This window comes from Ahaetulla prasina, chromosome 3 (assembly GCF_028640845.1).
Source record: "Ahaetulla prasina isolate Xishuangbanna chromosome 3, ASM2864084v1, whole genome shotgun sequence".
Lineage (NCBI taxonomy): Eukaryota > Metazoa > Chordata > Lepidosauria > Squamata > Colubridae > Ahaetulla > Ahaetulla prasina.
The window spans coordinates 86,040,043-86,052,251 of NC_080541.1; the positions used below are offsets into that span (position 1 = coordinate 86,040,043).

The 12,209-nt window shown below is 38.9% G+C and overlaps 1 protein-coding gene across 2 annotated transcripts in view; it reads right to left on the minus strand.

Moving 5' to 3' along the window:
* PHLPP1 (PH domain and leucine rich repeat protein phosphatase 1) overlaps positions 1–12,209 on the minus strand; it is a 197,246-nt gene that overhangs the window by 39,728 nt on the left and 145,309 nt on the right. For both annotated transcript variants that reach the window (XM_058175660.1, XM_058175661.1), the window contains exons 7-10: positions 10,894–11,096; positions 5,918–5,978; positions 3,525–3,620; positions 2,082–2,237 (exon numbers count right to left, since the gene is read on the minus strand). In XM_058175660.1, the coding sequence (XP_058031643.1) occupies positions 2,082–2,237; positions 3,525–3,620; positions 5,918–5,978; positions 10,894–11,096 (516 nt within the window). The remainder of the gene's footprint in view (positions 1–2,081; positions 2,238–3,524; positions 3,621–5,917; positions 5,979–10,893; positions 11,097–12,209) is intronic.

The window sequence follows — 12,209 nt, forward strand, 5'->3', positions numbered from 1 at the left end:
CAACAGGTAGCTCAAAAGCTGATAAAAATTGAACATCAAATTAAAAGTTCAATTTCTTTAATTCCATAATTTTAGAGCTGGAGGCTACAACAAATCAGTCTATGGATTAATTGACCATTTTATAATTCCTGAACTTTCCTAATATAGAGTATTCAAAAGTACCTGAGGGCAAGACAAGAAGTAATGGATGGAAACTTATCACAGAGAGATCCAACCTAGAATTAAGAAGACATTTTCTGACAGGGAGAACAATTAATCAGTGGAATGGCTTGCCTTCAGAAGTTGTGGGCGCTCCAGCTCTGGAGGTTTTTAAGAAGAGATTTGACAGCCATTTCTCTGGAATTCTATAGGGTTTCCTGATTGGGCAGGGGATTGGATAGGAGACCTCAAAAGTCCCAACTCTGTTATTCTGTATAGATAAGCATGAACATTTTCAAGAAATGAAATTACTTTAGGGGGTAATGCCTAAATATTCCTATAAAATACATGTATACATTGAAGGAGAAATTGATTTAGCCTGACTCTGCAAAAGGAAAAATTCAGAATAATAAAGAGCTAACCTTCCCCTATTGTAACTGAATGAGCCAACACAAAGAGGCTTCCTTAATTGGGGAACTTTCTATTTTTGATAAAAGTGACTATCCACTGTCGCTTGAAGAGAGAAGGTGTTCTGTGCTTACTGCCACTCGGTCCCAAAACACAAACAGTGACTTGTATAGTCATATGAGACACAAACACCTTTAAGGCATCAGTTTTTACTTTGGGGCAGGGTCACCAACCTTTCGGACCTCAGGGACCACTAAATTCATAACTTTAAATCCCATGGACTACTGATATAATCTGCGTAATGACCAGCTGGGTGGGTCTGGCTAGGTGGTCATGTGACTGGGTGGGTGTGGCCAACTCGATGTCACTCACGTTGAGGGGTGCCTCGCCAGCCTCTACTCACCCCTTCTGACCCAACCACTCCTCGCCTCCCCACCAGGGCTCCTTCGGGCCCCAGGAAGCAGTTGTTGGAGCTAAGCAGCCACCCTGAGAAAGAGTTGGCAAAACAGCTCAGTTCAAATCTGACAGAGAAGGAGGCTCAGTAGAAGTACCTCACTGAGGACTATGAGCATAGGCTTTCCAAGCAGAGGGAAGACCTGCATGAGTGCAAGACCAGGTACTGCCGCCTGGAGGCTCAGTGGGCTGTGATGGTCAGCCAGTTCCAGGCCATGATGCAGTCTCACTGGAACAAGGCCCTCCGGCTCTTCGCCACCAGGAGCACTTCCCTCTAGCCTTCGCCCAAAGCCCTGCACCAGGAGCCTGAAGCAGACCCCAAGTCGGAATTTCTGCCCCCCTCCGACCCACACAAAAAGACCCAGAAGGGGGAGACTTTCTGCAGCAACACAAACATTCATTGCATGTATCCGGCCCAGGAGCCGTAGTTTGAGGACCCCTGATTTAGTGCAATATAAAAAATTCAAATAATTTTTCTGCGGGCCACCAAAGTTTTCTCGTGGACCACCAGTGGTCCACGGATCATCAGTTGGGACCACTGCTTTGGGGTTTGAAAACTAGATTGCATCTGACTCCAGAAATGTTGTTCAGTTCTAAATATAAGACTATTTACATTTGATAACTTGCTATTTTTAGATAAAATTAAGAGAAGAATATTTTATGAATACTAGCTTTTACTAAGTTAACTATTAGTATTTTAATATATTGTATAGTTTGGCATTACTTATTTAAACTTAAAGATACATGATTGTATTGTTAATATCTCTGTATAAAAGAAAGTTGGAGGTCACTTTTGTTATATTTGGTAAATATTTGTTATATTTTCTGTCATGTTACTTTGTATTTTAATGTAGGTGTTGAAATTTAATAGATATTATTAAAAATACCTTTAAGCAAAGTATTTTTTTCTGTTTCACACTCTATAAATAAACATTTGGGGGATTAAGAGTGCATTGCCTGATTTTATTTACTTCAGTTTTTTTAATTAAAATAAAAAAACACATTTGAATTAAAAGTAGAAGTTATACAACTTGGAAATTACGTTTATACTGTTCTCTTCTCTTGGTGGATTTTTGGATTACCTGTCAGCTTTTAGCAGCAGATTAGATGGCAGCTCCACAAGTTGGTTGTGTTGCACATCCAGGACTTCCACATGAGTTCGTTCAATCCTCTCTGGTAGCCTTGCCAACTGATTGTGCCCGGCAAGTAATTTTCGCAAGCTGATATTGCAAAATAACCTTAAAACATACAAATAGCAGTAAAACTTACAGCTCTAATTAAAGCAAGCCTATTTCAGAGAAGCTGAGAAAAACTTCAACAACATTCTGATTATGAGACAGGGTCTAAAAGTAGCCAAAACAGGCACTGTGAGAATGAATCTATTAATTAAAAATAAAGGAGAGGAATCAATGTACAGAATCAAGTTACAACAGTTCATTTAATGATTATAACAGTTATAACAGCACTGAAAAAACTAGCATGATCGTTTTTCACGGTTACAACCTTTGAAGCATTCCCATGATCAAAATTCAGATGCTTGGCAACTGGTTCATACTTATGACTGTTGCTGTGTCCCAAGGTCATGTAATCAGCTTTTGCAACATGCTGACAAGCAAAGTTAATGGGGAAGCCAGATTCACTTAAGGTTACTAACTTACCAAATGCAGTAATTCACTTAACAACTGTGGCAACCAAGTTCGTAAAAATGGGGCAAAACTCACCTAACAAATGTTTCACTTAAGAACAGAAATTTTGGGCTCAACTGTGGTTGTAAGTCGAGGACTACCTGTATTTTACATACAGATAATCCTTGATTTATGACTGTGATGGAACCTTATCATGATCACTGTAAACCAGGTCACTCACATGACTGACCCAATTTTACAACCTTTTTTTGCAGCAACTGTTAAGTAAATCTGCAGTCTTTAAGTGAATGCCATGGTCATTAGTGGGTGATTTTGCTAAAAACACAGGGTTTTTTTTTTGGCATAAATTGTGGTCACATTATTGCCGGATGTTGTAAGCAGCTATAAATGTGGGCCAACTGCTGAACACCCAACATATGGCAATGTGTCTGGAGGATGATGAGGTGGCTATGAACTTTGGAACCATGTTGTAAGACTCTTCTGAGGATTATTTTCAAATGCAAATATCCTCTGGATATTTTTCTAAGGGGATAAGTGATCATCCAAGTTTTCTTCGGAAATTACATTGAACTTTCAATAATATCCTGAAATCAAAAGTATATTTTGCCAGGCTATACACAAGCATCATATCTAAAAGATGATACTGTAAGGTTGGGAAAAGATGCATGACCTTCTTTAGAACTTCTGCCTGGAAATCTGAGAGATTGCTTTGTTTACATCTGCATAAAGAAAACTGTTCTGAGTCAATGATATTCCATGAAGAAAAAGACAAAACCACATGGAACACAGTTCTGTCACTAAGCAAGCTAGAAACCGATTCAATGCAAACAATTCTCTACTTTGCATCCTGATTCTGGTTGTTTTAAAGGTAGGACTCACCTAGCGGGAAGTTCATGTATGTGATTGTGGCCCAGATCCAGTACTTCTAACTTTCGGCTATCACAAACCCATTCTGGAAGGCTCTCCAAGTGATTTCTGCACAAAAGGAAGACAAATAAAAAAAAATTGATGACAATATTATTAAGGAATGTTTACATATTACATCACATGTGGTTTAAAATGTACAAAAATATTAAGATGCCCTGTCAACTGCAGCACACAGCATTTAAGCAGCTGGGATTGACTGCAGCTACATGTGGAATGCTTATAGAATGGCAAACACAGATTGCCATGAAACATACGGAATAACCCTTAAATCTTGAATTAACCAACCTCACCACATAATATTATGTGTTAGACCACAAAAATAATCCCTCGTGCCAATTTACATGAAGGAGGTATCTTTAGTGAAGAGATATATAAAATGGAACATTTCAAAGCCACCCTAATGGATAAAACATTGTGTGCAGTATGTACGCATGCACATTTTGTCATTCAGCAGCTATTTTTTTTAAAAATCTTTCATTCCCACTCGGTCTCTCTTGCTTCAGTCTCTCTGGAAACAGATTGAGGCATATAATTCACTGACGTTTAGAAAGTAGTAGCAAGCTGCAGAAACATAATGTGGGCTTAGAAATGTCCCAGGATCATTTTCTCGTAAGTCATGGCAGCAGCTGCATATATATAACATGTTGACATCTCTATTACGGATAGTACTTGGGTTACAATGGGAATTGGTACTGGAATTTCCATTGCTAAGCAATGTGCTTGTAAAACCTGATGTCACATGACCACCTTGTTTACCAACATCAATTCTGGCAGTCCTGGTTGCCATCATTAAACAAATTGTTTTAGATGAGGATCCACCCCCCTTTCAAGCCACTTCTAGTTTTGGTCCCTCCCAACACTGAGCCTTGGTAAGGTATAGGACTGCCTCCTCTTTAACTACCTTAACCTGCCTAGCTTTCCATCCCTCACTGTCTTTTTAGTTACCTACTCCACTGCCTCTGACAGCCTTACCGCCTGTGCCTGCTGCCCCTGCCAACCTTGTTGCTCCAAGATGACCATCATTGTCTTCTACCTGCCACTGCTGAGGTGCACCTGGCCTGGCCTTTCGTGAGGCAGCTACTGGCCATGCCATGCCTGCTTCCTGAGGCTGCACCACTCTTTGTCCAAATGTGGCACAGTCTTCTCATGAGGTTTCTTTCATGAGGCACATGAAAGGCGGCCACTGCACTGGCACAAAAGGAAGGCTCTTCTAACCGGGGACCTTATTTGATGAAAGAAGGCCCTGGCTGGGACGTTGGAGAGGCCCCATTGGCATCAGTGTGAAAGACGGCAATGTAAAGAAGGCCTCATCCACTGCAGTCATGGTTTGCCGTGTGGCAGGCGTGGTGGCAAGCAGGGCTAGGCAATGGAGGCAGCTGGCAGCAGCAGGTAGGCAGAGGGCCAAAAGGTGGCAGGTGCCCTCAAGTGGGCCCAAATTTTGTTCATGTGACTGCAGGAGGCAGGAACTATTGCAGACTGGTCATAAGTCCCTTTGCTCAATGCCAATTTCAAACAGTCGCTGAACAAATGGACATTAAGCAAGGACTATTGTAGTCAACATCATCAGACATGGGAGACGGAGGAGTGAGATTCTTGTTTCACTCAATAAGCTCTGCTACATCAAAGATTAGTAGCGTTTGTAATATCTCTATACTAAAGCAGTAAAACCCCAGAATTAAATACAACACCATTTAGAAAAATTGGCAGTTTCATATAAAATTACACAACTTGCAAAATCATGTTGCTTCATTTACTTTGCTTGTTTGTTTTGATGCCTATGGCCTGAAAAGATTTAGCAGGAGCCTAAAACCTTCATATCTGGCAATGAGTCCTTCAACTTCACCCAACCAAGATACCCAAAACCTGTTCTGAAAGAAAGCTTGCTAGACTAAGTGGAGAAGATTATCTGCTATCATATCTGCTCTCCTTCTTAACCTTTAACTCTCAGGGCCATATTATTAACAAACTTTCTACTGTGAACAGTAAGAAGAAAATCTAATTACTTATGAGGTAATATGGATATTGGGTTCAAAGTTGTGGCATTTGCTTAGCAGCTCAGCAAATCAGAAGTAAGTGTAGTACAGAAAAGGGGATTCAGTGTGTTGAGGTTGTATTAAAAATCACTCCTCCGGTTTATACAGAAACATTTGTGACAAACTCTGCTTCTAAGTAAAGAAATATGAGAGACCAAATAAGTTACTCTCAATATTCCAGGATCACCACGGAAATTCACACAATCTCTTCAGTCAAAGAGATCACTTTATTAGCCTTCAAGTGCTCCAGTTTCTTCTCATGTTTTCACTAATGCCACATTTAAAACCGGTATCTTTCAAAGATATGCTTACCTAGAAACATCCAAATAAGTTAGATAATTTGGAACGGGATACACATCAAGGTGAACGAGTTCTAGAAGAGAAAGACAAATATTGCATTGCAAAGATCAATTTAAGTTCAAGCTACCAAAAGTAGACCACCTCATGTTGCCCAGGTTTACTGAAACAATAAAACAATTCATAGCATGGAGGACAAAATACAAGTAGTCCTCAATTTACAACAGTTCATTTAGTGACCTTTCAAAGTTACTGAAAAAGCACTGAAAAAAGTAACTTAGGACCATTTTTCACACTTATGACTGTGGCCTTGTAGCATCCCCATGGTCATGTGATCAAAATTCAGACGCTTGGCAACTGACTCATATTTATGACAGTTGCAGTGTCCCAGGGTCACGTGATCCCCTTTTGTGACCTTCTGACAACCAAAGTCAATTGAAAAGCCAGATTCACTTAACAACCATGTTACTAATTTAACCACTGCAGTGATTCACTTAACTGTGGGAAGAAAGGTTGTAAAATGGGATAAAATTCACTTAACAAATGTCTGACTTAGCAACAAAAATTTGAGGCTCAATTGTGGTCGTAGGTTGAAGACTACCTGCAATCTACACTGGATCACAGCTGAAGCAACTGAACAGTTAAAAACAGCAGCTATGAATCTAGTAAAAAAATAAAGAACATTTTAACATTTGAAGACATTTTACTGAAATAGATGGGATTTTCTTATTTGCCTTTACCTTACATACAATATGGCTCTGTTGTAAGGAAAAAGCAGTCATCCTTTATTTTGTAAACTATAGTTTTGCTTTAACACCTGTTAATTAATAGTGTGTGTCTTGGGAGTACATGAAATATCTTTCTCCCCAAGAGCTCTATGATATATCTCTGATCAGTAAAAAAAAATTGTATTGCGGTTTTATCACTTCACAACGCTACAGTTGGTATAGCTCTGTGATGGCGAACCTAAGGCACGCGTGCCAGAGGTGGCGTGTAGCGCCCTCTCTGATGGCACGTGAGATGTCACCCAGTTTAGCTCCGCTGCACATGCACATGCGCCTCCAGCCGACCAGCTGGTCTTCGTGTCTCTGCTGCATATGCATGGGAGCAGGGGGACATGTGGGTGGGCATGTGCGAGGGGACCGCACATGCATTGCATTTTGGGGGTTCGGGGGCACACGTGTGCACGCTTTGGGCACTCAGTCCAGAAAAGGTTAGCCATCACTGGTATAGCTCGTCTAGTATAACTAAGTTGGAAAGAAAATCTCTTCACATCGAAAATCAGCTTCAGTAGATTTAATCTGGGTGAGGACGCTAAAAAAAACCCTGGCTAAATTTTAAAAAGCTTCTCTAAATGGTCAAATGTTAGGCAAGAACAAGCAAACATTCTCCTAGTAGTCACTAGACAGAAATATATTGAGTGGGCACTGCAGATAGGCAGAATGAAAATTGCATTCTGATGTTATGCAGTCCTTGATTTCGATCTAAATCCTTCTCCCAACACCAAGCTCTCTTGACAAGTATTTTTGTTGTTGTAGTTAGTGGAATGGAGGTGCATTCAATCATACAACCTTTTCATTTGCAGAGTCTGCATTTGCAATACTACCCAGGCACAAATTAATCTCTTTGGTGAGAATGAGTCCTCTGGATAAATCAAAAATCTCTCATTTGATTATTTCACCAAGGACAGCCCCTAAAAAAGAGTTCACAGTACATTTGCAGGTAGTCCTCGAGTTATGATCACAATTGAGCCCAAACATTATTTTGCTAAGTGAAACATTTGTTAAGTTAGTTTGCCCCATCTTTAGTTAGTTTGCCACGGTTGTTAAATGAATCATTTCATTTGTAAGGTTAGTAATATGGTTGTTAAATTCATGTTTTTCACATTTACAATCATTGCAACATCCCCATGATCACATGATCAAAATTCAGATGCTTGGCAAACTAGTTCATATTTATGACGGTTGCAGCGTCCCAGGGACATGTGATCCCCTTTTGCAACCTTCCGACAAAGCCAGGATTGGACATGAGTGATATCGAACTGGCCAGACCCACTCCAACCCCTGAGGTCAAACACAACCCTGATGTGGCCCTCAATGAAATCAAATTTGACACCCTTGTTCTAGATCAGGGATAGTCAACCTTTTTATACCTACCGCCCACTTTTGTATCTCTGTTAGTAGTAAAATTTTCTAACTGCCCACCAGTTCCACAGTAATGCGGCGTGTATCGTCGTCTGCGCATGCCTCTCGCGTATCACGGATTGGGATGGGGGGGGAGCGGCTACCAGCTCTGCTTGTCTGTTACAGCTGGGTGGTGTGGGGGGAGATACACGAGCTATTCTGGGACGAGGCTCTTTTGTTTGTGGTTGCATTATAGCACCATTTAGTTTCACTTACGTAACGTGAACTGAACTTATGCGCGGGTGATACAAATAGTATATTTTCAGAAATTTAAATTGTCACAGGGAATTTTATGAAAACCTAATGAAATGTTTTTAAATAATGCTATGAAAATTATTTAAAAAGTTAATTAAATTTTAAAAAAAGGAAAGTGCTTCAGTATTGGACAAAACCCCTACCGCCCACCATGAAAGCTGGAACGCCCACTAGTGGGCGGTAGGGACCAGGTTGACTACCACTGTTCTAGATCAATGGTTAGGGAAGTAAAAATTAGCAGGAGAAATGAACTACTGATGCACAGCATAAGTGTGTATTTTAAACTAATCAATCAGTATTTCCAGCTAAAGAGAGCTTCAAGATTTGATGGAAATCTCCCCCCCCCAGTAGTAATATTATGTAAAGCAGGAGTATGCATAATGTACACAAACTGTGTGTGGGGGGGATTGTTTTCATTTGACCCAATTTTAAATTCAAAGTAAATTTAGTAACTTTTCTAGCTATGTCCTGCTGATTGCTTTCAGCAAAAAAATTCCAAAAGGGTCTGAAATATTATTCAAAAGACATGTGTATATCTTTGTTCTGAATAAACTTCTCAGCACTGTCACTCATCAGTACAGTGACCATAAACCTCTTATTATAAAGAATTTTATACAGCTGTCCTTTACATTTATTTCTCAAAAAATCACTTCCATCCTTTATTTTAGTCATTAGCATTTACTGTATAAACGAAACCACTTAATGCAGAATCTTTCACATTCATGTGAAAAATGTAGAAATTGAATTATCTTTTTAAAATAAATTTACATATACTGATTTTAGATATTTTGATTAGAATATGGGTTTTGTAAAAATTTTCTTGATTTTGGTTTGAATTTTCCTTTGTAAAGCAAAGTTACAATTTTTTATCTTTATGAACATCATTCAAATTTGCCCCTTTTTCAGGCTTATTCTTCATTTTTTCCCAATGAAATATGGCCACCGTACTCATAAGCCACATCAATTGCTGATTTGCTCCTTATCCTTTTAAATATCAGCACTAAACTGTCAACAATGAAACAGTGGCGAACTGTGGAGTTCCCAAAATGAATGTGAAAGGACAAGGAAGGATACATGGGAAAAAGCAGACAGAGAATCAATCTTTTGATAACAGGAAGATAAAAGGAAGATTGAGACCGTTTCAGATCTGAGCCTGTTTTAGATCAACTCAAAGTGTAGAAATCTAGAAGTTCTCCCTTGGCTTCTGCTGAGTGATATGGGCCCCTTATCAGAATATACTGCTAGCATGAGAAAGCTAGCTAAACTCCATGGGAAAAAGTATTGTGCAGTTAGATGCTGCTTTACTAGCTACTTGTCCCTTCTCCCTCTATGTATTAACTAGCACTTCTCCCTCTATGTATTCAATGCAGGAATCCTCTGAACCTGTCAGCCTTACTAGACAGTCCAGATAGGAAAACAGATGTGCTAAATCGATTTTATGGTCAGGCTACATTAACAGGTTTTTGCCAGTAAAAGTGCTATTCTCCTCCTTTACACCTTGGGAAACTAGGGAGGGTCTCTTGTGGACTTCTTGTCCCACTTATTATCCAGTTGGAGCTATGCAGTCTCACCGTTTGTCCAGAACTTTTCCAAGTACCATTATATAACCCATTTCAAAGAAGCTGAGCTGGCTGGTGAAAGAAATAATTACTTTCAAAAAGTGGAAAAAGAGAACAAGAAAGTGGAAATGGACAGCTGAGAAAACATCCCACAAAGTGTCTAGCTACATGAACCTGTGGTATCAATATAAATGGAACATAGGGGAATATTAAGGACTCTAATGAGAAAGAATTGATAATGTGCCTTCTCAATCCCTAACCCTAACCCAACCTAATCTGTAGATTAGAGTATTATTATTCAATGGAATAGGTAATCCTTGATTTACGATCATTTCTTTAACATGTCTTGAAGTTACAACTGGAAAACTCACATGTCCTTGAAATTACAATCACTGTAGCATCCCTGCAATCACATGATCTCAATTTAGGAACTTGGCAACCAGCTTAAACCAGCTTAAATTTTGCGACCTTCCCAGCTGGTTTCCGACAAGCAAAGTCAATTGGGGAATCTGGATTTGTCTAATGACAGTGGAATTCACTTCACTATGTGATTCACTTAACGTCAGCAGTGATTTGCTTAATGACATGGGGAAAATGGTAGTAAAATTGGATCTGGTCACATGATAATATAATTAATAACCACATCACTTAGTGACCAAAATTCCAGTTCCGATTGTGGTCATAAATTAAGGACTACTTGTATAAAATTTATATAGCTCTCTAGACCGATCACTTTATTTTATCTCACAAAGAATATACAAATTTGTGAGACACTGGGAGATTTAAAACTTGCATTTCCACTTTACAACACTCTAAAAGAGCATGTAAGCACCACTCTAGAAGCTTCCAAAATTCTGCTGCTAAATGTTTTATGCAAAGCCAGATGGTTAAGGACTGGAATCATCCACAACTTAATACTGCAAATAAACCCAGTGCAAGAAGAAAAGGCTGGGAATATCAATTCCTATTTGAACTATCTTCAAAGTAAACATACCATTTGAAGTGGCATAAAGAGCTTTAAGTAAGTATCCACTGATTTTGAGGGTTACCAGCTGGTTTCTTTCACAGTGTAGTATTTCAATGTTATTGAAGATGGTTGCATCTAACTCTCCTAGCTTATTATCCCGAAGATCGAGCTGGGTCACATGATGTAGGAAGTCACTCTCATCTCCCATCAATCTTCTAATCACATTTAACCTGGGACAGAAATGGGGAGGGGGAAAAAGAGCTGGGATCAGTTATTTAGCCTCCTTTTTTTAGAAAGCTGGAAAACAAAATTTGGCTTTTAATTTAACAATTCCAGGTATCCTTGGCCAAAAATGACCAAGTTCAACTTTTCTAGTTATACTTGCATTTCTCTGAAAAGTTTGCACTAATTTGTGAGAATGCTTTATTTTGTATTCAATACCCAATTATTTTTAATACCATCCAAGTCAGATGCCCTCCCCAATTATCCATTGCTCACTTTAATATTCCAAGGCAAATTATCAAGTCTCTCAAATGCATTTTTAGTATTTATCATTTTTGGGTCATAACTATTTTAAAGACTACAGTAAAGTGATGGCTTCCTAACTTTTCCCAATACAAAAATGTATGGAATTAATATCTGCTAAACATTAGTGGCAGATGAAGACATATTAACAAAGTTTTGATGATTCAATTATCCCTATTCACAACAAAGAAATGCTGACTCACATCAAATTTAGGAATTTCATCAGAAAATGCCAACATATATAGAATTTAAAACATTATTATAAGTTCCCTTGGAGTAAACAATGGCAAAGAAAGTAAAGAGAATGAATAACGTGAGGCTCTTCAAGTATTCAAGTTTTCTACCATTGGTAAAGCATTATGTGAATATACAGTCATGTGAAAAAGAAAGTATACGCTTTTTGAGTTCTATAATTTTATGTATTAGTACATGGTAAAAATCATCTGGTCCTTAGCATGGCTTTTTTTTTTTTTTGGTAAAATAAATGATGACATGGTGTAATAAGCCATGTGTTGTTGTTCAACTTCATTTTTATCTATTTAGAATAACAGAGTTGGAAGGGACCTTGGAGGTCTTCTAGTCTAACCCCCTGCTTAGGCAGGAAACCCTACACCACTTCAAACAAATGGTTATCCAAATATCTTCTTAAAAACTTCCAGTGTTGGAGCATTCACAACTTCTGGAGGCAAGTTGTTCCACTGATTAATTGTTCTAACTGACAGGAAATTTCTCCTTAGTTCTAAGTTGCTTCTCTCCTTAATTAGTTTCCACCCATTGCTGCTTCTTCTACCCTCAGGTGCTTTGGAGAATAGCTTGAC